The 27102-nt window shown below is 39.6% G+C and overlaps 1 protein-coding gene across 8 annotated transcripts in view; it reads left to right on the top strand.

The window, feature by feature from the left end:
• The window catches only part of LOC116431611 (uncharacterized), a 41491-nt gene extending 15536 nt beyond the window's left edge, over positions 1–25955 (top strand). For 5 of the 8 annotated variants that reach the window (XM_031987303.2, XM_076373337.1, XM_031987304.2 and 2 more), the window contains 5 exons: positions 7158–7324; positions 9493–9710; positions 10596–10670; positions 12695–12926; positions 20428–25955. In XM_031987303.2, coding sequence (XP_031843163.1) covers positions 7158–7324; positions 9493–9710; positions 10596–10670; positions 12695–12926; positions 20428–20543 — 808 coding nt within the window. In that variant the 3' untranslated portion in view covers positions 20544–25955. Of the gene's footprint in view, positions 1–4886; positions 5033–5075; positions 5217–7157; positions 7325–9492; positions 9711–10595; positions 10671–12694; positions 12927–20427 lie in introns of those variants that run through there. The other 3 variants (XM_031987306.2, XM_076373338.1, XM_031987302.2) reach the window with 3 other exon arrangements.
• The last annotated feature ends 1147 nt before the right edge of the window (positions 25956–27102 follow it).

Here is a 27102-nt window from a genome sequence, read left to right as displayed (position 1 = left end):
CGACGTTCCTTCTTGACGCGACGCGTACACGAATTCGCGCGCGCGGAGTCGCGGAGACGTATCGAGAACGGTCGTTCCTGGCTCTCGGAGGTCTCGTGGGCGGAGGGCCGACGATCGATCCGCCGGCTCGGCCGCACCGGGAGATACTCCTCCGTGGAAAAACACCGGAACGCACGCCAGTTCAGGGAGCGTACGTCGGCAACCTAACCCCCAGCCGGCGGTTAGGTTAGGTGATTCTCTACGTTCTTGGGGGGCGGCGAGCGGTCGATGCGTGCGGGAAACGCCTATCGGCGGCCGCTGGCCGTGCTTACTGAATGGGCGTGGGGGTGGCACGCACGGCGCCAGGTGTTTTTTTGAATCTTGATGAGGATCCGAGGGGGTGCTGGATGTAGGTCGAGTCTTGCGTGTGTTCGGTCTTCTTTGGTTTCGGCTGTTCCTGGGGGTTGTGCGTGGTCGGACGGTTGTAAGTTGTGGAGGACGCCTAGTGGCGTTTACAGCGTGTGTCGGATGAATGGGTGCAAGGGTGGCATAGTCGGCGTGAGGTGGTTCGTTGAATTTTTATGGGGACTCGAAGGGTATCGGTTGTAGGCCTAGCATTGCGTGTTGGATTCTTGTGATTGTTTCCTTTGCTTTCGCGTATTCTTGGGGGTTGTGTATGGTCGGCTGGTTGTAAATTGTGGAGGACGCCTAGTAGCGTTCTCTGTGCATCTGATGAATGGGTGTAGGAGTAGCATGGTCGGCGTGAGGTGTTTCGTTAATTTTGAGGGGGATTTTAAGCGAGTGCTTGATGGAAGATTGAGGATGTTGAGTGTAGGTCTTGTCTTGTATCTATTCAGTAGAATTGTGTGATTGTTCTTTCTGTTTTTGATTGCTTTTAGGGGTTGCCTCTGGTTGGTCGGTTGTAACGTGCCTAGGATGCCTATTGGTGTTCTAGGTCTGATGAATGGGAGTGTGGGTGGCACGTACAGCGTGAGGTGTCTTCCCGAATTTTGATGGAGATTTAAAGGGGATGTTCGTAGGTCGATTCTTGCGTGTTTCTGATTGAATTCTGTGACTGTCTTCGTTGTTTTTGGAGGTTTAAGGTTGTATGTTACGTAGAACACCCATTGGCGTGCGAAGTGTGCATTTAATGAATGGGTTGGAAGGTGTCTTGTACGATGCTCTTCGTGTCTCTTCGAATTTCAATGGAAATTTAAAGGAGATGCTTTGTCGAAGGCAGGAGATATTAAATCTAGGTCACGTTTTCCGTGTGTTTGATGAAATCTTATCATTGTTTTCTCTGTTTTTGATTGTTTTGGGGCGGTGTGTGTGATTGGTCGGTTGTAGGTTGCGAAGAACGCGTATAGGCGTTCGGTGTGTGTACTCGGTGAATGGGCGAGAGGGTGGCACGCACGAACGTGTTTGCCTTTGGCTTTCGGGGAGGTTGAAAGGGGATGTTTGATCGAAGATCGGGTACGATGAATGTAGGTTGGTACTGTTTAATTTTTTGGGAGCGCGGTTGCAATGCTGGTCCCCGTGTGTGCACTATTGTTCGTAATTATTGGAACATGGTTTGTTACATTTGAAAAGAAATGGTTGATATAGGAAACATATATATTCAGTACTCACGGTATCTATCAAATATGAAAAGAAATTTTATTGTATTTATTATATATTGAATATACATTGTTCATTAGATTCAAACAGATGGTAGTTGCATACTAAAAGTCTTAAACAATATTTAGAAAAGATCAAAGCTGTCAAACATAATTCTTGCGAGATATCAGATTTACTCATTTGTTACCTAGATAAGTTCCCTATTTTAAACACTTCAACCCTTTGCACTCGAGAGGTGACTCTCAGTCACCACTTTATTTGACACAGCAAAACTATATAGTTGAATATTTAGTATTTTAAATTAGTTTAAAGTTTGTATTAATTTATCTGTGAATTATCGTTAAATTAGTTTCAACCCATGTCGACTGTATCTCGTCGGAAAATGTTGAATATTTCCCGTGCAAAAACTTTCGAGTACAAAGAGTTGATAGTCTCAAAAACAACTAAAATCAATCTAAAAAAGATTCAATTCAAACCTTCAAACCAAGCAAAAGTCAGTATCTTAAAGTATTTCAATCATTTCCACCAGTCTAAAATATTTCTTTACAAACTAGCAAATGAAAGATAACATCTTAACATGCTTCAATCATTTCCACCAGTCTAAAATATTCCTTCACAAACCAGCAAATGAAAGATAACATCTTAACATATTTGAAGCATTTCAACCAGTCCAAAATATTCCTCCACAGACTGGCAAGTGAAAGATAACATCTTAACATATTTGAAGCATTTCAACCAGTCCAAAATATTCCTCCACAAACTGGCAAGCGAAAGTCATCGCGTCGTCCTCTTATTTTCTCGAACATGAAACGCGACGATCACGTAATGAATTCCTGATGCTGTCTGGCCGTAATAGCGTAAAGCCTCTGTTTGCATCTCTGCACGCAGCACGGTTGTGCGTTCGGTTTAGTTGTTAGTTAAAGGGTTAAACGCGCTCGATGGCGTTTGGTTGTGCGGCAACGTCGCTGGCCGGGGGTTGGATGCTTGTTAAGTAGCTGAAGTGCTGCCTCTGGTTGATGATATATTCTGGCTCGGTTTAATCAGGCAGCTCGAACGCGGAGAGGAATGTAGGTCACAGGGGTGATGAGCACCTGGAGAAAGTGCTCTATACATCTTGGAAATTCTCTCGGCAGGGTGAACCTTTCAGCGACCCTATCGTCGCTCTCTATACCCGGCGCACGTTGTTCAGAAAATGATCCGTCAAACTTTAAGAGCGCCGCCGTACTCGGCAATCCTTCGCGCATTTACGTTCGAGTGTTGTGTTTAATTTTATTCCCATTGTTGGAATCTCCGCTAATTGATCGTAATTGGAAGTTAATTATACGACGATTGTTTTGATAAAATTAATACGATCAATGCAGTAATGTTTCTTTTGAGATAATTTATTGAAGATAATAATTTTCTCTTGTAGGATGTTCTTTAAATTTCCTTACTTTAGAATAATTGTTTGTGTTGAGTGTTTGGATATCTTTTCTTGTTAGAAAAGGAATTTTTTAATTGTATTTAGATAAAGGTTTGGTTATCGAGCTTGAAAATAGAAATTTTGAACGATATAGATTTATAATTGACTTCAAATTTTCTGGGGATATTTGTTTATTAATAAATTGGACAAGTAAATACGGAAGGGATTACTGGTGGCTCGAAATGATCCTCTATACGATGGTTAATCATGATACATTCATGGTTAGAGTCGATATAAATTGACTTTAATTAATGATTTAGTATGTAAAATACTATATCTGAAATAACAGATGAAATATATTCATACAAGGCTCAGTTTTCAATTCACCGGAATACGCATTCGTGCTTACAATAAATAGTCACGGTGAGTAATGAACGGTCACGTTAGTCGAGACCTATTCAGCGCCAGGCTCGCCTAATGAATATTCAAATAAGATTTCCTTAAAAACTGAGCTTTATATGAACCAATTTCATTCTACCATTTCAGACCCTATTCACATGAAATATGTTCCTCGCTTCCGCTCTCACAAGCAATCAAATGACACTCTACTTACAATATTTTGGTCATGGACAAAAATTATTTCACCTATGACATAGAATATAAAATAGTAATTCTTGCGAGATATCAGATTTACTCAGTTTTGTTCTGAAATTACGTTGAAACTAAATTAATTTCTTATTAACAGTATTAAAATAATACTATTAATATGATTACCAAAATTGTTAATAGTACAATTATATATAATATTACGAATTATTAGCCCTCTTAGAATACCTTCTTTGAAATTTAAAATCTATTATACTATTTATACAAACATTAACCTTTTTACAATTCTCTTTCTTTCTCTTTCTTTTCTCTACAATTATTCTTTTACAATTTCTCACAAAACCACCGTTACGACTTCTCCAATCCCAAAACAAGAAACCCTAAACATCTACATTATCATCCATCCTACAATTCCATTACCAAATCATTAAACCTACTATCAAACCCAGTATCCAATCCAACGCCAAAATAAAAACCGCATACATCTCATCACCGATCCAACAGTTCCATTACCAAACTATCAAACCCAGTATCCAATCCAATCCCAAAATAAAAATCCCAAACATTTCATCACAACGGATTCAACAGTTCCATTACCAAACTATCAAACTTAGTATGCAGTCCAATCCCAAAATAAAAATCCCAAACATCTCATCACCAGCGATCTAACAATTCCATTACTAAACTATCAAACCTAGTATCCAAACCAATGCCAAAATAAAAACCGCAAACATCTCATCACCGATCCAACAGTTCCATTACCAAACTATCAAACCTACTACCAAACTCAGTATCCAATCCAATCCCAAAACAAAAACCCCAAACATCTACATTATAATCCACCCAACAATTCCATTACCAAATCATCAAACCTACTATCAAACCCAGTATCCAATCCAATGCCAAAATAAAAACCGCAAGCATCTCATCACCGATCCAACAGTTCCATTACCAAACTATCAAACCTACTACCAAACCCAGTATCCAATCCAATGCCAAAATAAAAACCGCAAACATCTCATCACCGATCCAACAGTTCCATTACCAAACTATCAAACCCCAGCATCAATCGCAGCGTCCAATTCAATTCCAGCCCGACTCGTGGTTACGTTTACACGTGTCTCCCGTTGTCCATTCGATCCGGGGCGGTCGGCGGTCTCGCGGTGTCTTCTCGCGCGATTTTCCTCGTCCCGTCACGCGGTTCAGGCGAGTTCTCCGTGTCCCACTCCCTCTCGCAGCGGCTTTTGCAGCTGCGCGAGGTAGCCGCGAGTAGCTCCGCGAGAGCACACCCTTCCGCCGCAGTTGCAGTTGGCAATGCGATCGCCTAGTGTAGCCACCGCTCGCCGCCGATGGACTTCCGGTCCCGCGACGCACCATCGCCGGCCACGACAATCGCTCGCCGCTCGAACTGCTCTACGGGAAAACGTGGTAAATCGTCTCCGTATCGGCGGCGCCGTATATTCACGTGTACACGCTACCATGGCGGATCGATGGTGGCGGGATGGGGTGAATTCTGTTGTTCCGCCCGCGGGAAACGCGTTGTCCTTCCGCGTACCGGCGTCAGGGGCTATAGACGTTGCTCGTTGTCTCCGGCAATACGACTATCCGCCCGGTACCGAGGAGTGGCTGGGAAGTTTCGTTCAATGGGTCGTATGCACGGGAAGAAGTGTTAGCTTTTCGTTGGGATTTCGTGAGCAAACGTTTGACTCTGCGTATGTGTAAAGGGGGACGTATTTGGGGAGGGTGTTCATTGAATTTGTTGAACTGGTATTATAGTTTATTTTGGAATGGTTTTAATAGATAGTGTGAAGTAAATGCTACTGCAAGTACTAATACGTACAATATGAATACTAGTCGAACCCTTAGCACTGCAGATGGTTTTTTAATCTATCAGCAACTGCAACTAATTTTCATAGTATCTCTAGTAAAAATGAAAAATGCTATTCCTTCGATCTTTTATTTTCCTTCTGAGTGCGAAATTTGGATGTGTGGAAAATCTGATGATTTTAGGGTAGTTTCTTCGATTCATTAAAATATTCAATATTACAACTGGTGCAATTTTGGAGCCTACAGAGTTCAAAGGGTTAAATGTTAATAATAATAATAACAAAATATAAATACTACTGTGAATAGTAATACTATCTCGGTGATTCTATTGTAATCTCTAGTATGCCATTGGTTTGTTTCAATGTTTTCAATCATTTACTGTTTAGTACTATGTAGAAGATGATGCATTGGAAATATTGCATTTGCTGATACTTCTATTGAATACTTATAAGCAGTTCTTCTTAGCATACGATCCAATGAATGTTCGGATAAATATCTGTTCTGGTTGTTTTGACCCCTTGGTTTGAAGTTTCTTTTGGTATTGTGTTTGTAGAGGGTAGTTTGTTGTGATTGGTTCTGTCGAGAGAGAAGATATTCTGTGATTATTAGGAATCGATAGATATAAAGCTGATCCTTAATCGTTCAACTGAATTGTAACTGGTTTTAGTGCCTTTTTCTTTATATAATAAAAATTGGAGATATTATTGTAATCGACTTTGATATCAATTTAATATCTAAATTGAAATAGGTGACGATATTAGAGTTTTGTTCGTGTCCAATAGGTTGTAATTTAGTGATAAAGGTTCACGAGTTCTTTGAGATTCCAGTACGTCAATTAAAAGTGAAGTATTGATAAGGAAAGAAGAATTTGGTTTAGGTTTAAAAGAAGCGAATAATGTTTCTGTTTAACACATAATATTAAATCAGTTTGAATTGCATTATTATTATTGCACTGATATAGCTGAACGGCACCGCGTTAGGTGGCATTATTTATAATATAGAAATGTTTTCAAATAATCATCGTTTAATTGAATGAACTATAGTAATTCGATTTGGTTGGGGGTCACCAGAGACCCCCATGGCATTCAACGTGTTAATGAATTTAGCCTGGTATCTTTATCAAGAGTATGATTGGATATTGTAAAATCAGAAGCTAGATCGTTTGTTTCTGCGCTTTTTCGAAGACAGGATATTAAATGTTAGAGATAGAAGAAATCTCGACGACTGCACTTCCGTAATTTTGTTAAGAGATTGAATGCGGGACACACTCGATACTTGGTGAATGCTTCCAGCGTTGAGAATGTTGAAACAGGAAGGCTATATTTCCTGTATTCTCGTGACAGAGAGAAGTATTCACGCGCGGCTGTCTTTTTCTTTAAATCGAACCGAATATTTTTAGTGTAGCATCAGATTAAGTGTAATTTACGTCCTTCTTTTCTGATAGCATTCCAGATTGTATATTACTCAAATGAAACTAACTATTAATTCATGGTTATAGACGTAACAGCGTTACAATAGCTGAAAACAAATTATATATTTCAGAAGGCGTTTATTAAAAAAGTCTTTATTCCAGGATTTCAGTAATTCCGTATTTTCATCAATTTTTCTTTCCATTCTTTATTCCATTATTCTGATTTGAATATATTTCATAAATATTCATTTTAACGAAAAGAACACCCAGTCTAATCGCCGAACTAACGACAGATTTCGTTTTCTTTCATTCTAGACGAATGATGATACACGTGTCGTCGAAGAACGCACAGCGATACGACCGGGTCAAACGTAAGGGTGTAGCGTTTCTCTCAAGCTTTTTTAAATCAAAGAAGTTAACGTTAGGAATGAAGATCAACGAGGAGGAGGAAATGGAACGTGCTCCGAAAGTCGAGACACCGGGTAAGTCACGGAAATCACTCTTGAACCTTCAAAAATATCACAAAATTCAATCTAAAACTTTCACGAAACTCCTTCAACCCTTTTCTATCAAAAATTCAAAATATCTCTTGAAAAGATTCTTTTCGTCGTCAATATTCTCGAGTGCACATCATCTTCGCGTGAATTTTAGTAATCGAAATATTCAAACGTTTCAATTTCAAAGCTAAAAAACTGTTCCCGTTACAAAATTAAATATTAATCACCAGAATGCGTTAGATCAGAATGTTATGAAACGAAATATTAGAATCGCAATTAAAAACATGAAGGCTGTAGAGTCTTTACAAACTAGGATGAAAAACCGAGATGAAAAACATACCGAAGGGTGGGTCGCATTAAAAAACGTCGTGACAACTAAAAAAGATAAAAATTAATTTCTTAACGCGTTTCTTCGCGAGTCTCGTCCTCCGCTTGGTTTCCCTCAATCCTTTTAAAAGCATTTTTTTTAATCAGGGACATGCGCAGAACGTCGCCAGAGGTGAGGAATCGGTTTCACGCACACACACACACACACACACACACATTATTGCGCGCCAACCCGTGCAATAATGTTTATGCGGGTTTCCATTGGATAGAGAAGGGTGGAAATATCCCCAAGAGGGAAAAAATAAAAGAACGAACATTTTATTTTTTCACTGCTTTCATTTTATTACTGGAAAAAGCCGGTTAGTAATGTTAAACAATTCTTTTCGTAGCAACGCGTGCGGAAATAAGCGAATAGAAGGGTGAATTATTTTTAATACCCGTGGAAATAAAAAAAAATACGCGAACGATTAATTAAAGCTCCGTCGCTTGCCCTCGTATACTTAGCACGTGCGACAGGTATATTTAGCCGGGAAGTTGATTTTAAATTTCTTCAAAACGTGACTAATTTTAATTGCGCGCCGCCGTTAGGGGCGACTTTTAATTTTTATCGAATCGATAATGGAACTTCCAGCGTGGAATTGATTTTATTTCGATTACGGTTTTACGTTCGACCACTTTGCCCGTCGGGAAATTCTATTTCGCATGAAACTGCGCGATGCTGCCGTTGTCATGCAGTAATTAAATATTGAGTGATTGATATTTAAGTATTTTATTGATTAATGTGGCAGAGTTAATTGTTTGATCCCGGTAGGAATGAACCTCCGTCGTCGGGAATACCGAGCGTTCGCGTGTATTTGTGTATTTACCTATATTTCAACGGGGGAGAACGATGTTTATTAGTTTTAGTTATTTTAAACGGCGAGGCGAGTACATAGTTCACGGTTTGTTCGATACCGTAATTACCATTTGCTTATCGCGAAGCTTCAGACGATGCAGCGTGAAAAAATGTACGCGTCACCTTGGATTCTCCAATTAGGGATAATTAGTTCGAATAATAAATAACGAGCAACATTGAGATTTTGGAAACTGGGTCAACTGACAGAATTTCTGCAGGTAAACCAGATCAAAACAGGAATAATTGAGTCTATAATTCGGATCGTTCAATATAGCCAACAACCAATCAGATTTAGAACTATGAAGTTCTAAACATGCTTCCTATGTTCACAAACCACCCTTGAATTATAGACGAAGTCACAAGAATATCAGAGTCATGCTATAAACTTAGGTTCATGAAAATTATAATTATCCAATGTCTCCAAACTCTAACCAACTGTGAAACTACGAAGTTCTAAATATATTTCATATATCTACAAACCACTCCTGCATTATTCACGAATTCGTAACAATATCAGAATCATCCAACAAATTTATATTCATAAAAATTCTAATTAATCAATATCTCCAAACTCTAATCATCTTTGAAACTACGCAGTTTTAAATATATTTCCTGTATTCACAAATCACCCCTGCATTATACACGAATTCCCAAGAAGATCTGGATCATCTTGTAAATTTATATCCATAAAAATTCTAATCATTCAATATCCCCAAACTCTGATCACCTTTGAAACTACGCAGTTCTAAACACATTTCCTATACTCGCAAATCACCCCTGCATTATACACGAATTCCCGAGAAGATCTGAATCATCCTGTAAATTTAGAAACTACCCCAATGTTTTTCCTCGGCGAAACACGGAAGGCAGACGGGGTAGCGGCCATTAAAGGCCGATTCCGCTGACCGTGCCCGGATGATATCTGTTCCAGCGATCATCACGAACGCCTGCCGGCGCAGCGGTAGCGAAAATGACAATCAGGTATCGAGAATTCCGTCGACCTTGAGCGTGGCAGCCGTCGATGTCGTCGTTGCCTGTCAGCCGTCCCCGTCGCACTCAGTTTTAACCTTGACGCCTGGCAGAACACGGAACATCGATCAGGATATGGAGGCACTTAGGCTGAGTCGACAGGATAATCCTTTTCTACAGGTTCGAATCGATATCCTCCGCCCACGTCGCGTTTCGTAACCAGCAGAGGGTGGTAAACGGTAACTTCGTCGAATTTCTGGGGCTGGTCCCACTGGGAATTCGAGTTCATTTCCGGGAATAAAGTTTCGCGAACTGTCGTGCCGCGTGACAATCGGTCCACGGAACTTCTCGCGTTTAGTTTTCTCCTGGACTCGGTTGGAAGTTACTTCCATTTCTTATTTATTAATCCCTGCGTTAGCTGCCGAAACGTCGGGACTTCAGCCCTTAGCCCTATGATTTATTTCTTAGCTCCGATCGATACCGCCATGTTTCCAGTAATAATTTATTAGAAAATAAGAAGAATTTTAGAGCTATTCTGTACCTACTTTTCTGTGAAGCAGAGTAATTGATAATTGGAAGTAAATGATGCTCCTGAACGCTGTGAGAGTTATCGTTCATTAGACTTTCTGCTGCATTAACTTTTACATTCTGATATTTATTGTTAGATATTCATAGTTATTCAACTTAACAATTTTTAAGTTCTTTAGAAAATCTATCTTTTGACCAGACTGTATCTACAATTTGTAGAACAATGAATCTTGAGCTTTCGATCGAGTAATTATTAAACGCTTCTTATACGAAATAGTTACAAAATAAAAAGCCATCGAAGAAAGTCAAAACGAAATCTTTACATCAGTTCCTCGCGCAACGATGTAAATTATCATGGTGTGACTTATGAAATAAATCGCAACCCTTATCGCGAGAGACGTTAAAGAAACTTTCACAGCGTAAGGAGGCATTCAGTTATTTTTGAAATTAACTCTCCCAGTTAATTTCGGTTAGCGAGAAACGAACTTTCTCGAATCGTCACGCGAAATCTTTTCTAAGGCGAGCCGACTTTCGCAGGTGCTGGCGAGCCGCGAGAGCCTCGTGGAGTCCATAGAAGAGTCCGAGTCCGACGACGCCATACTAATGTCTCAGGTGAGCAGTTTTTTCTCATTTTCATTGGTACCCGTAGGAGTGTAAAAGGAAAATCGATCGGGACCTACCCTGCATTATTAATGGTAGCGTGAACTTACCGATTCTCCCGTAACAAAAGCGACCTCGGCTAGGAGGTTTAAGGGCGTCGCCGTGATAATTCTTCGTTCGGCCATATTTCTGGAATAGATCGCGCGTCTTTCGCCACGTAAAAGAATATTTTTAGTCGTTCCGACGAACGAAACCGCCTCCTAATGTCACGGTTCGATCTCGCGGATTTTATTAATATCTGGACGATTGACGAACGAATTCCTGAAACAGTGATACACGATTGACGAATAGTATTATTTCTATCGGGGCAAGTGTTGCCTGAAGTGATACATTTAGCTTTCTGGTTCACGATAGATTCTAGGGAGCAATTATTTTTATTAGCTATTCTAAAAGGTTTCTTCTCTTTGATTAAGAACATTAAGATGTTAATTTTTATATTAATTTCCTAGTGAATCAACGAGTAATCTTAAGTGATAGACTTAATTGGTTTAAACTAATTTCCAGTTCACCACTACTAAGTAGTAGATCAAGATTTGAATCTTAGAGTATTAATTTTCAATTAAAGGAATATGTAGCTTTATTTGTTAGTATGTGTCTTCGATTAGTTCTTCGTTATTTCTATTGATTTCCGTGATAGTACAATAAGTCATTTTGTAAGAATAATCTCTTTGATGGACTTTGATCTCCCGGTTACGTCAAACAATTCGCTTCAGTTCCATAAAACATAACACACAAGATATTTCTGCGTTATTTCGATTTCTCATTTGTTTCGAAATTTTAGCTAACTCAGACTGGTCGGAAGAAGTATTTCGAGTTACAAGTAAATAAATATAGATCGTAATCAATTGGAACTCTTCAGCTCCTTTTTCACTGAACTAATCGTTTCCGTTTTCTAGAATATTTATGAGAACAAAGTTGGACAGTCTATTAACCATTGCACACACAAGACACTTCGCGAGCACGCAATTCGATTTTTCATTCGTCGGTTCTTCGTTGCTACATCGGATGGGTGTGGTAAAACGTTCATTTAGCGTCCGAGCGATTAGTCTATACCTTTAATGGCAGAAACAAGTAGGGCAAAACCGCCACCAAAGGTGAACGAGTTTGATAAATTGGGCCATCGTTCCTAGAATCATTTCATTCGATAAAAGTGCTCGAAAACTCGTTTGATTCTCCACGAGGGGAATCTTTCCCTTGACCACGTCCCACCTAAGTGGATTATCTGAGCTCGTCGGGTGGACTCGACCGTACTTACATTGTAAGCAGTTAGTGTGATTTAGGGTAGTACAGCTATTCATTGAACCCTCAACCGATACCACTAATCGAACAAATTACTAGGATAATCAGGAAATAACGGGGAAACTGCTATCGAAGTTCCACGAGTTTGATTACATCGCCTTTCAACCCCTTTCACGTACAACTTTCATTGCTCGAGTCGTGCTTGTTATGAAATATCACACTAAAACCACCGAGAAACTCGAATTAATTCTCCCCAATTTTCTCTAAAACTTAGAACAACGAGTTTCTTGAGATTCGAAGGGTCTCCCGGTTTCGTATTTGTACAAATACACAAATTCAACCGATAATCAAGAACGCATTTCATAATTTGGATATTTGCCAATTTGCCCAGTAGTTTTAGTGTTAATCCTCTGCGACGTATACGCGAGAACAATGGTTAGAACCGAAGGACATTTTATTTATCCTGTGGAGAATCTGTGTCTTTGCAGCGAATCTTGCTGGGAACTTGGCACTTGTAACGTCATAGGGTCGAAGATAGCTCCGAGAACTCCAATCGCGAGTCCGGAAACGTCTCTCCCCACTCTTTGTCGCGAGTAGTGTGCGTGAGCGCTTTAGCCAATGGTGTACCAGAACCAAGCATTCTTGCGAGGAAGGCGTAATCTAACCAATTAGACGAGAGTGCCAGGTTCGCTGCAACGGGTGAAGCGCGATGTTTGATCTCCGATCCACTTGTTTAGGAATTAGGTGACGCGGACCCGTTGACGCTTGCCCAAGTGCACGAGCACCTGGTGCGCAGCCCGCCGCCAGCTTCTTGGCCGCACACCACGACCTTCCACTTCCCGCATCAGAACACGACGCCGAACGGGAGGAACGACGCGATGGGGCACTGCAAAAGCCCGCTGAAGACGCCGCCGTACCGCGGCAACGAGCAGGAGATCTCTCGAAGCGAGCCCACCACGGATATCAGAGGTGCGAATCGAAACGACTAGAAAACGAATTGCCTCTTTAGCTTAGTTACCGTTCGGACGCTTCTCCCCGCCGCGCTGTCGAACCGCTTTCGCAGTAGGACCCCTTGTAACGCGCGAAATGAGTTCACAGGCTAAGTTGATTGACGCTAGGCTTACGGGTGTTTGTTGTACAGTTCATTCTATTGTTCCTAAAAGAATTGCTCGTTTATTTAGATTGTGGGAACTGAAGATTTGATAGTAGGTAATTGGGGTACATGACAGTGTACCGCAATAATGTTTCTAAAATCCAATATGCGTCAATTTGACGCGTTCCGTAAACCTAGTGTTGAACCTTTTCGCGGACGAGAATTTTTAACACGTTCAGCGCCACGAAAGTCTTGACCATTTTTTGGTTATTTTTCTTAGCGAAGAGAAGTAGCAACAATTATTCACTATTTAGCGTTACAATCTTTGCATCACAGTATTATTAACTTAGTTACGCTATTAAACGTTTTCATTCGACATCGATTATCTTGCATGTTACGATCGGTTTCAAGTAATACAGAAGCGAAGTCATCGGTGACTCGCATTTAACGTGCTACGCTTGTGAAAAGTCATTTGCAATACGCTGAGTTGTGTAGAAAGTTTTGAACACTAGAGGAGAAAAGTCACATATCGATCTTTCGTTGTTCGAACGATTATTCATTCGCAGCTTTCGAATTTAGGCATCGGAACTCGAAGTCGCCATTATGGCGGCACTCGACTGCAATGGTTCAGTCGGCTTTTTGAATGTTTCGAGATTTTAGCGGTGCACTTGACTCATGTTTATTCTGTGTCTGAAATGAATCGCTTTAATATCAGTTTCTGAAGTTGTTGGAATTTTAATGACGAAGCACTCGGTTCGTGTTTAACCCTTTGCGCTCTTATGTCGAGCGCGGCTCAGTTTTATTCAGTCAAGATATGTTTAAAATAGATTATATTATTTTCAATATTATTACTCTCTACAGACTATTTTTCCAAATGCATTTCAAATAAAATGTAGTAATAGAGTTATGAAAAAATACAAAAGAAATTCGGGGTGCAAAGGGTTAAGGTGTGATACATTTCAAATTATATAAATTTATAGATTTTGTTTTTCGTGGAATAACGAGTAACATGCATTTCATTTTATTTGGTTTTAATAATTTCAGACATTAGGGTAATGATGTGTCTTCGCATCTTTAACGTTTACTGCCACGTACAAGCGTACAGCCTGTTTAAACGGTATCGCGATCGAGTTATACGGGGTCCTATTGTATTTAGATACTCTGTAGATAGGCATCGTTTGCGTGCTTTCGTTAGATGCGTCGTATTATCGAGCGAGCTCTCTCATCAGGGAACGCATCGAAGTGATGTCCATCGATTTCGGGAATATTTCGGTAGAAAGCAGGGTTGGGCATTTTAAAGCGGAACTAATAAATAGAGCAGATAAACGGTTGCTTCGCATAAGTTCCTTTAAAAGTAGAGCATGCATGCAAGTAAACATAAGAATATTCACTTCGAAAGGAAATTATTTATCATAAGATAAAACAAAACGAACTGCAATATATTTTATTTCTAGATGATGCTCAACCCTCGTAGAAAGTAGTTCTTACGAAAATATTTTCCACGTGTTTATTTTAGTGTCAATTGTTTTTTATCTAATCGTTTAGAATGAGAGTGTACCAGAAATTGAATTTCAATAACTTTCATCGTAACACGAAAATCAACATTCTAATATATCAATGTTTTACATTTTCTACGTACAGATACACAAGAAAATAAATTAATGTTTGATTAGGAAACCGATCATAGAACATTTCTCTTTACATCATTTAACACTAGAACTGCCAGATACAATTATGGAGAAAATAATGGATCGTTCTTTAAGAAATTTCTAAATAAACTGTTTTAGTAATGCGCAAACTAAATTCTGAGAAGTCAACTTGATTGCTTGGTAGTTCTAATGTTAAACAAACTCTTAAACGGTAGAACTCCTTACTGAAAACCCGACAATGCTCTTTATCACGTTCTTCGAAGTATTCAACCAGACATCCTTTCCACCCCCATGTTTGAGGTTTATTTTCACCCTCCGACGCTGATGGTAGCCTAGTGTCCACGATAAAACAGACGTCCACTATTTTTATAAGAACTATTTTCCACCAGAGGTTCACCAACACGTTCCGCGCCACTGGAAACGTCAGTTATATTTCACTTACGGACTGCATAAGTTTCTCGAATAAAATATTAAGTTATACTTTCATCTATTCCAGCGTAAGAATTTAAAATCGGCGGATGTCATTTCCAACGTTCCAAAGAAAAATAGTTCCCTATTGACACTAACCGTGTCTAAACCGGTCAAATTTTTGGTTTCAAAATTAGATTAAAAATCCCGCGTTCTCTTCCGTGCATTTCACTTTACATCAATTCTTATATTACTCGATTAACCCTTTGCGGACGAATTTCGACGTTTCGGTAACATGAAATCGTCCTGTTTCGAAGACTGAATCGCAATCAAATGATTTAATTACTCAAACAGCAAGTGATCAGCACGCAGTTTCTGTTTTTCCTATTATTTAAGCAATTGATATATGTAGCTTCATCTGCTGAAGATTTTCTGTATTTCAAAGAATCTCCGTCCACAAAGGGTTAATTCTCAATTTTTCTTTCCTTTTGTTCCTCTTTCCACTAACAAGGAAAATCATCGAACCGGAAATTCCAAAAATGAAGCTCTAAGTAGAATGTCTAAGTAGTGTCGCCTCTAAAGTGAAATTCATCATAAAAAAAACTGCAACGTATTAATAAATTGGCTTACTCTAGCTACACACAGTTTCATAATTTTTGGAATATCCGGTAAGTTTCACGTCCTTCGAATTTCTCTAAGAACAATTGATCATCCAAATTATTTATTTTTCTTTCGTAGCCAGTTATTTGACCGGTTGCGATAGGGATGATATATACGAAGCGCCGGTATGGTTAATGTTGATCGGTCGTTTCGTCGATTTTACGGTGGTATAGTCGCGTCGCAGCGTTCGGGGGTCACGTCTCGCGGAATGGCCGCGGATTAACCCTGCCACGGTCGCCGGATCAACTGCCGCACACGTCGCGTTACAACGGAGAACAGGAAACACGCGTGTCAACGGAGCCTATTACAATTGTAAAACACGTAGAACTTTCTTCATTGATTTTCGCGGCGCGCCGTGGAGATTAGACCTCGTGCAATTCAAATGAATCGCTGGCGGACAGCATTTCTGTGTTGTGTGCGAGTTGCACGGACGTATGTGCACGGGCCCACTTAAAGGGTGATCAGTTATTCGCTGCTTGCTGCTGGAACGATTACTCGAAGAAATAGATTTTGAAGCTGCTTAATTAAAGAGAATGTAAGCTGATTTGGTTAATCGAATTAAAATTGATATTTTACGTTTGATAACTTTTAATCGTAGATTGCAGATTTCATCGTGATATAACTATATGTGTCGAAGAACTTGTTTTATTTTGATATTGCTTTATTTTTTATATGTTTAGAAATTTGTTTGAATTGTTTAGAAAGTTGAGTAACGAATTGATTCGGAATGGTGTGTACTATAGGTTTCATTTTGTTAGAATCTGTATAGAATTGTTGGAATGTTAAAGAAATCTTCTTGTTCGTTTCGTGAATTAGTCGATTGAAACGTGTATTTGCACTAGTTTCTGTAATTTATAAGGAACAAGGGAGGAATGAATTAATGTTACACCGTAGCAGGGTTAAATTAATTGATATATCCGTTACGCGACGAACGCACCGAATAGAAACGAGAGCTTTGTTTTTTTATCACGTTTATAAACGAATTTAGTAATATATTTGTGATGCAATCTAGATATAGGCGGACACAATTAATTCGATATCGATTTCGTTCGAATTTAATTGAAACTAGCAATGGTTGAACGGTTGTTTGAACGACGCACGAGAGAGCGGAAATAGGATTCGTCTATTTCGAAGCGTTACAGTGTTACTGAAGTGTTAACGATTATTTAATAAAATTGTTTATGAATGTGCTGTTTCTAAACGCGTTGTCGAACTTCTTTTCCACCGTTTCTCGGAGTTTCTCTCCTTTGTCGTGCTGTTCTCGAGACTTGACCTCTAGAACCGTCCCGAGCCTTTTGTTTTGCAAGCTTGAACGCTCGCGGCGAACTTTGAAATTAATTTTATCACTTCGTTTTTAATCAAGAACGAAAGCCGTTCGCTTTGGTAAAAGTTAAATTGCCTTTCTCGTAACATGTAAAGTAGCATCCCTTTATTACAGGATTTATTTCTCTCTCTCTCTTAAAGTTCCGTTCTTCATCGATCGGCCATCTATTCCCCATCAACCTGATAATTCTCTTCCTCAAACTAATCATTCGTTTACGTTATCCAATTCCCATTATCACGCACTAAACGACTCTCCGTTTCCCTCAAATTTACATACATAATATTGCATGAGTACGCACCGAAGGTGATTAATTTAATATTAATTTAATTTAACACAAATGAAAGGAAATTTCATAGAAAATCTAATTCAGGAACAGAAATTTTTCCACTTTTCCTTGATCTGGTACGTTCATTAATATGAGAAACTACATTTTTCAGCGCGTTTATGCAAAGATTATCACTTTTAAAAACTTTATTACTCACGTTGCTCTGACAAATGGTCAACTACTGATACCAGCTTAATTACTGGTGCCTTTGCAGTAGTTAATATTGTGGCGAATGAAATTGAGTTCTATCAGATTAAGAATGAAGATTTGTAGACGATATGGAGATCGAGTTTTAAATAGTGCGATATTGGGAGGGATGAATTGAACACGTCAATTTAGTTTCATTATCCTAACAGAAAAATATTCCCAAATTATTCCTTTATACAATGAACACACCGCTCCCGTCATTCTAACGCAAACAATTCCAAAGGAAGCGCCTAATAAAATTCCTATAGCCGCGAATTGCGAGACACCCCGTACACCGTCGGCCGTGTCGGCAATTACCGGTAGCTCCAATTGCATACAAATAATCCGCGTGCATTGTTCACGGGGAGACTTTAGATCCGCGTGTCGCGAACGATCGCGCGAATGCACTTAATCGCGAGTCCCATTTCCATACAAATCACCGGCCAGTTTGAATAGAACCGCCGCCGCCGCTGCCGCCGCCGCCGCCATTGCGCGGCCGTTCGAACACTCGACCGCGAAAATCCACGTGACACCGTTGAGGCCCGGCGAAAGCGAATATGGAAATCGACTCGTGACACAGACACACTTCGGGACATTAACGGATTCATATATTCGCCCGGGGACACTTATTGCCGACCTTGATGCGGCGCTTATAGACACGGCCGATCGATTTGCCCCCGTATTTTTAACCACGCATAAATTAATGGATCGCCGACGATGGGTGTGCCTTGACTTCATCCTCCAAGTGCCGAACTGTCGATCGGGACATTTCTTGTTCCCGTTTTGTGCGTTTGATCGATGTTATTCCCATTTTCGTAGTGCCTGATCCTCTAATGTAGCGGTGAGCCTCGGACTGTGCTTCGGCGACCGCCATTTTGTTTGAATCGTGAGTTGTTCGTTGGTTGTTTGATATTGTTGGTTTCGTTCGCTTTATTTTGGAAAATAGAGAATTGATTTCTTATTTATTTGATTGTAGGTTGTTTAGGATATTTCATTGTAGTTGAGCTGTTTTCCGAGCGGGTGATTCGAGTTTTCGGAATATTTCTTGGGGTTGAGATACTTAAATGGTTCTTTTTATGATTTATTTAAAGCTAGTAGAATTTTATAGTGATAGCAAAGAATATTAAGTAATTAATTTATATAGTAACAATTAACAGTGAAGTCTTTCTGGTTTCTGTTTTGTAGATTTAATCGTTTATAAGTTGCGATTTGAAAGATTTCGAATTTTTGTTTCGCAAGTTTCTCCACGCGTCGCAACAATGTTTTGTTAATTTTCTCGAGAAGGTTATTTTATCATTTAACAGTTCGCGATAAAGCAGTGCGCAGAAGGTTTCATTTATTTCGTCCGATCTATTTAGAATTTCTAATGCATTGTCGCAAGAAAGGGAAAGGAAAAAAGTGTTCGGGTTACGTGGCACGTTTCTGTATTTAATTTCATTAACACCATTTTAGATACTGGCCGTTTTACATTTACTTTTGAGTAATTCGTCTTCTAGATTGATTATTCGTGCGAGAGATGTAATCGACGTCGGCATGTCGCATTGCGCGATATTTTATATCGTTCTCCCGGGGCTTACGTGCACGTGAAACATCTTGTTTCCCTCTTTTTTTATGCGGCATCGTAAGCCGGACTCGTTTGTCGCGTTTTAATATACCAGGAAATTAAGTGGTCTTTGGGGAACGCAATTAGCTGGTGCATACATATTTAATACGCAGATTGCTGAAACATTTATTGTTCGGGGATTGTACGTGACAAAATACGTCGCTTCAAGATTTTATTACTGAGCACTGAAATGCTTATTCGTCGGTGGGCATTATTCTTGTTGTACTTTGCATTTTTATTCATTTATGGCACTTGCTCCTTTGTAATCTGCTAGGAAATATTCAAATTGGCGAACATTAATTACATACCCATGTTCCTTTCAGCGTAAGAAATCTTCGAATTAGCGAAATGAATTTTTCTTTCATTCCGATTTGCACGAAACGATCTACGAAGATGAACATTTCTTTTCTTTATTTTGTAATTAATTTGTTGATTATATTAATCTTGTCCATTTATTTAAGTTTATACGACTATCTATTTCAGTATATTTTCTATCGAATCGAGAAAGTTTACAGAGCGCTTATCGGTTACATTTAGATTCCCAAGTGTTTGATTAGAAGCCGTATCTAACAGCAAATGGCGTCTGCAACGACGAAATTCCCAGTACCCGCGTATATGCACCTGCAATACTACAATTTCACGCCACTAAACAGAGAATCGATAACTCTACGTATATGTATACAACCCTTATCTCGCGAAATAATTGATTTCTAAAAAATGGAGGTACTTTATCGATCACTTAGATAATAATGTCATATACACCGCCCTTCTACGTACACGGGGGACCAAACACGAGCTCCCATTAAAGTAGCACCAAAACTTACAATCGCTTGCATTGAAAACTTAAAATTCAAAATATCCCTTATCTACCAAATCCAATTACAACCGAATTATCATTGACTCAACCCTATTACCATTCTTGCTTCATTCACACCAACAACATCTAAAAATAGTCAACACACGCAATAGTCAATATTTTATTAACCATTTCTCAAACACAAAAATTCATCTTCGAAACTAATAGAAATTAAGAAATAAGAATGAAGAATAACAGATTATTGCAATAGAAAAGAGCGAATTATTACATAAGAAAATAACAAATTTTCCAAAACAAATATTACAAAAACCCCCAAAAGAACAATTGACAACGTCAGCGCGTCCCCCGGCCCGACAGTATGGCGGCTCCGACGCAACGGTCCCTCTGCAATTCTAATGTTTTCAGATCGCCACTCGCACACGTTCTCGCTGCTGCATCCGACGCCGATCCGCTCGCTGTCCGACGTCCGTCGGTTCCATAGGTCGGCGGACGACAGCGTGCAGCTGATGTCGAACGAGTAACGCCGCTGAAACGTGTTCCGGTCTGCGGGGCCGGGCTGATGACGATGGTTACTCGCGTTCCGAACAAAAGGGGGCCTCTTCGTGCTTTGTCGGCGCGACGGGTTCCCGAGGGGCGCGTGTCCGCTCGAAGAGGGACACTCGAACGCTTCTCGACGGGCTCCGCCGCGATATACAGGTCCGTGGAATCGATTTCCCGAGCCCGTCAGTCTCGAGAGGGACGAGATCCGTCTGCCGCGACGTGGAATCCACACGGGGCACGATATCATCGAGCAGATTCGCGCGAGCAAATAATATTCGCGGCAGCGAACGTGAACCCGTGCCGATAAGCGATCCACCGTTCTCCCTTTTCGCGGAAAACCGCTAAAACGATTCGAACCCGAGGCGTTCTCCCGCGCTTTCGCGGTCCCGGGGATTCCCCGTTTCATGGAAACGAGATTAACACTTAGGGGAGATGTCCCACTTTTCGCCTAGCAAGGAATGGCCATTCATTCTGTTCATTCGTTTCTTTTGCTATTTAGCGAGTCTTCAACTTTGCGTTGTGTTAATTTAGTTATACAGTATGTATTTTATCTATTATTTTCTTATACCGCAGGTGATCGGATGGGGATATTTGTAATACAACATATCCTTCTTGCTTTTGCAGAATACAAGTTTTATTCAGATCTGCTGAATGAGTTCGATTGAAGTTAACGAAAGTTATAGTTATAGTTTTATTGAGACGATTGCCTAAGTGTTAATCTCGATCGAGTGTGGTGGATCGCTTATTCACAATTGACGCCGTCGTTGTTCGGCAAGGGTGAACTGTTCTTTTGCATTTTTGGGTGAGTCGATCCATCGAGAGACTATTGCTGTTCGGGGACTGTTGAAGGCGTGTTCCTTAATGTTGAATTTTTGAGGATGATTTGTTTCGCGCGTGGTTTAGCGTGCGGCTGCGAATTTCTGGAGCATTGCGAGCATAGTCAATATCCACGCGAGGTCGGGAAAGTTGATTTGTTATGAGAACTGTCCTGTGTCAACTGGTTCGTCTCGCGTGGCAGTCTGATGAGACTATTCGTCGGAGCAAGGAATTAACGATGATTATTGTTTGAGGAATTAATTGAATCTCTGTTTTCATCGAGCGACATTTGCCAAGATAACATTGCGCATTGTTTTGTACGGTTGACGGTTTCTCTGCACGCGCGTTGCGTATTCGACGAAGGATGAGAGTGCCGACAAGATGGCCGCCATTAAGCGAAACGGGATTCGGTTTAGCTGTTCATCGACTTCAGTTCTACGGAGTTTCCTCTAAATCGGGAAGTTTGTACTGCCGAGGTATTGAAATATTCTCGATTGACGATTTTAAATGAATTTCTTGAGCTCTCTCGTTGACTTTTCCCTTGCGATCGCTGGGAGAACTATGTAAATTCGCTTGCTCAACGAGCGAGCTTCAAGACTAACAGAATATAAAGGGAAAAGTTGATAAACACGAAGGTTTTTAGTTTACAGCAACAAATGGATCGTTTATGTATTTACTCAAACTGTGTTTTACGAGAAGCTGAATTTACATGACACGTATACAATTTGTATAATAATTCCTCGTTTTAAATTCTCTTAGGCTTGATCCACAAACAAGTTCACAGTTCAATCACGCTTCGACTACGTGTTCTCCAATTGTTTAAGAGGAACATGTCCATGATATAAGAATTCTAATATCAGTGAATTATTCAATCGAACGAAACTTTAGTTTCACCGTAAAGATTCACTATAAACAATACGAAACCTTGGAATTTTGTGAAAGAATATTTGATCAGACCAATAACGAAGTGCGATCAAATTGACTTGCGAGCGTGGATCAAGCTTTAGAATCTTATAACGATTTTCACAATAAGGAATTCGTATGATTTGCGACGATACGCTGGCTAGTCGGTGAACGAAAGTAATTATTATAAATTGTATCGTACGGTAATCATTCTTTTTCGTACTTTTCGGTGTAATTCAAAGCTTGCTTCATCCGTAAAAAAATCGCCCGACACGGTTGCTAGCCGAGCCTATCATTAACGCAATAATTACCGACCCACACACAACCGTGCGGGCGAACAGGCCTACACGAATGCGATTGGCGATTGATTTTATCGTCAGTTAGATCGAAAACGCGCGACAACCTCTGGATCCCCGCCGAGTAATTAACGGAAAGTCTTGAGCGCGTGTTATCAGTCAATTCGTGAATACAAATAAGCGTGGTCGATTTTTAACGAGGCTCGCCCACGAAAAGTACTAAGGACATTGGAGCAAACGAAGTGGTGCTGTGTACTTCTCGCAATAATTACACTAGCCATCAGCGTTTCATTAGTTACGACAGCTGGTAAATTATCCCTGCGTTGCAACGTGTTTTCTCGTTTTGTAAACTGTCGTTTGTTGCCTTCCGACTCGTTTGGCAAACTATCGCCGAAGATAATTACTGAAATTACGCACCTCCACAGACTTTGAGATGAAACACGTTGTACCAAACTGTGTCACGCGCATAGATTTATGATCCGTCGGGAATTACAGGCTCGCGAATTAACATTTAGACCACTGTATCGCTTGCACGAGTGCAGACTCGAATCTACGACGAAGACGAAACTGTTACCAATGATCGAAATGCAGTGGTATTTACAGAAAACTAAAGAACTTTTGCTGAAATGTCAAATGTTTTCTATACTTCTCACTTTGTCGATACGGCGGTCTAAATGTTAAGACCTTCAGCCTAGTGGATCAATCGTTGAAATTGTTCCCATGATTACGTGAATCGTGGGACAGCGAATGTCTTGAAGATGTGTTCCATTAACAATTTCTCTATCGTACTTTACGCAGTCGTTGATTATTTCAATATAACAACAACCACTTTGTACCTGCAGTTGTTATAGTTCGATACGTTCACTGTACTAAGTAAAATGGCAGGCGCTGGATGCATCCGGGTTAATACCGAACTACTAAACAACTAGTACGGTTGTTGTTATCGTTATTATCGAGTATTTATTTTCTATAAATAGCGCACAATTGTTCGATACTATAGGCTATTTCGATTCCTCTTTCACAACGATTCCGTTCTAGCTGTTAATCATTTACCGAACGTAGTTAGCGAATGTTTCCTATTTATAGATCGGAAAATACGAACTGTTTTCAGAGATTATAGTTGAACTATGAATTATTGTAACGAAGGGGAGTGTTAAACCAGACATTGATTCCAGTTACCCTCGTCGTTCGTTCTCGAACGAGAAAGAATTACTGAAATAAACACTGAATTTTCCATTCATAATTGGCTATCGGGTGAGAGCTGCGTCCAATAGGAATTTGTTCCCAACGTTCCGCCATCATTGCGGCTGGCTTCATCAGGAGTTCAGCCGTTTGAGTCCCAAGCGGCGCGATGGCGCTTCTCCGTTACACTGCCTAAAAGTCTATCAGTTCGTAGAATCAGATGAAGCTTATTTATTTCTTTCCCTTCTAATTATTCATTCTTATTTTTGTTACTATCCGCCTAAGACTGGAAAAATGTAACGATCGCACTGTTTAAAATTTGTTTTTGTAAAAATAGAAAAGCGTCATTCAGTTTCTAAGGTTTTGTATGTTCCGAAGAATCTTCGTCCGCAGAGTTAATTGGTCAACTAAACAATACAACCTTCTGAGGCACACACCAGTCTCAGTGTGTCTTTAACACTATTTCTACCAAAGTTGTCAAATGGCACCGGAAATTTAATCTTAAAATTATTTTCCGAGTACAGTCGTACATTCTGAATTGACTCTTCTTTTCCAATAACGATTATAACATTAACTACAGGAAATGTGGAAAATTCAATTGAGGACAAATCGTTAAACTGAGAAAATAATTTTAAGTTCAAATTTCATAAGGTGTCTCTTAACACCTTCGGTAGAAAGAACGTTAAACCCCTGATGACTGCAGCTGCGATGATGACGAAATATTGGCAACAAATTCCTATTTGTTCATGTCTCATCCGAAAGCCAGTTATGAATGTAATATTCCAGGCCGTGAAAGCATTAAAGCCACTATACTGAATTTTATTGTAATCGTGACAGTGACTCTTTAAAAGACAGGCCTGACTACGATGAGGCGTTAGCGTAATCGTAGATTAAGAGGTTTTTTTAACGAACACCGAGCGAAGGCGTGTTCCGCGGATGATTACTTTGCGTCGGTCGAGTACGTTCTCAGAGTCGAAAGTATTTTTTTAAGGTTCCAGCACAATTTCACGCGGACGAACCGCGAATTCGGTTTTCAACGCACATCACTTGTACGTATACCGCGTTTTGTTATATACCCGACGACAGTCTGGGCAATTTTAAATAACCATACGCATCCTGTGCGCGCTTGTCGCCATATGATGCGGAGGAACGCAGGAATTTCTAATTGAATGACGAGAATTTAAAGGAGGAAGATGTTTCATTCGCGCCGAGTGAATAAAAGTGAATTAAAGTGGATCATTCGAAGCTCGATTCACTTGTCGGCCGAATTGCCGTCGACTAGTCCGATCGACGGAATTTTAGCAGGGTTTATACGAAACATTCAAAATAGTAGCACGTAAGAGGAAAAAAACAATCTAGAAAATGAATATTACTATTAACGCTATAGAGTGTCGATCGACTTGGCCATTGAGAATTGAAGTTATTTGTAACATGTGCGATACCATTTAGAGACCGTTAATGGCGCGTTAGAGGCTCGGCGGAAAGCCAAAAGGAACGAGGAAAATAGAAAACGGAACAAAAAAAAAACGTAGAGAGACATATATTACGTAATCTAGTCGAATATAACATATATGCCGAGGACCGCGTTGTCATTCTTAAGCAAATATTAAATGAGTACTTGTTCGGGTTAATATTCGAGTGTTGAATAATGGATTGAGAGCCGATGATTCGATATTACTATTAAGTGGGACGTTACTTTTATCGGGAAGCGATATTGAATGTTGTATGAAAATTATCAATTTTACAAACTCTGACTTGAGCAGCTTCAAGTTTGTTGAAGGGAGGATTAACGTTAATTGCGTTGCCTGTGTTGATTGGACATTTGTATAGTTAACTTTAGAATTTCTCGAATAACTGTTGTAAGCCTTAATTCTTTAGATCGAAGTTAAACACCTTTTATTTGGCCTGCGTGTTGATTGAAACAAACGGATAGCTTTAACACTGTTTAAATCAAATTGTTTCGATATATTTTATATTTGAAAGTTGAAAAGAAAGAAACGTTTGGTTGTTATTGGATAGTTTTATTTTTATGTGCAGATGAATCGTGTATTTGCTTGTAACTGTACGTTGAAAGGTCTACGAGATTTTAGGATGCGAAAGGTAAATAATTCTTCAAATAAGTCTTCATTCGTTTGAAGTTTCAATCGCACCAGCGAGTGATGATTATTGTCAAAATAAAAGTTTGATTCTTTATAATAGTGGTTGGGATTTATTTGAAACCTTTGATCCCGATATTCCATTCCTATTCAGACATCCATCCTTCGACTATCACATAATTTTCTTCTCTGTTAACTGTGATACAGAATGAGCAAAAGAATATTAACATTATTTCGTGTTCAATAATTTATGTAATTACAAAACCCCGACGGTTAACTATGGAGTCTATAGAATTAAACGTTTTCTTTATAGAAAGACTCTAAATATCGTAATTATTTATTCCTAATCAAATATACAATAAATATTTCATTAATAATACGAAATAGTTGCGTCTAATTTATTAAAAATCAATTAAGATAATAATTTTTAAAAACTACTTTTAAAAATCCCTTTTTTTATCCATAATTAGACCCGCCACCTGATGCAAGAACGCTCAAACTTCTAGCCACATAGTACCAGTTAGTCTCTGTTAGGTCACGCCACCGATGTCGTTTGAGGAACGATAAGGGTGGTTGAATAATACAAGCATCCGAATTTATTAACCGACCGTTTATTTTTTAAGAAAATATAATATAAACACCTGTACAAACACTGTGAAAAGCATAAAATGGTATTTAGTATAATAAGTAGTTATAAAGTAATGTATACATGCTCATGTAATTATAAATGGAATAATAAATAAAGATTCTAATTAAAATTTGTTCATTTACTCCCCTCACAATTTATTACATTCATTCCCTCTTGCACAACGAACATTCAATACTAATTAATTCATAATATCATATCAGATAAAATAAATATTGGAAGGACTATTTAACGATTACAATAAATATTATTCTCGTACTGCTACAATGACGCTGATAGGACGAAATTATGACTGTGTAAAGCTCGTTGCAGCTCGAAGGGGAAGGCATGCAAGCCTAACAGTCAGTATATATAACAGTCATTTATATAGAGTGCAATCAGGGGCTTTCCTATCCACGCAATGAGTAAGACAAGGACAGCACGACTGTGCGACAAGGATAGAGAATTTTGGTTGCGCCCGATAGCAGCGCCATCTAGCGGCTGGGCGTTTTCGAAGCTTTTCCCTATACCCGCAATGTGTAAGACAAGGACAGAGCTAGTGTGCGACAAGGACAGAGATAGTATGCCCGGTGCCACCTCCTTGGAAAAAGCATCTCATCAG

This window comes from Nomia melanderi, chromosome 13 (assembly GCF_051020985.1).
Source record: "Nomia melanderi isolate GNS246 chromosome 13, iyNomMela1, whole genome shotgun sequence".
NCBI classification, from domain to species: Eukaryota; Metazoa; Arthropoda; class Insecta; order Hymenoptera; family Halictidae; genus Nomia; species Nomia melanderi.
The sequence above is the reverse complement of the archived record's forward strand: the minus strand, read 5'-3'. Positions and strand labels throughout refer to the sequence as shown.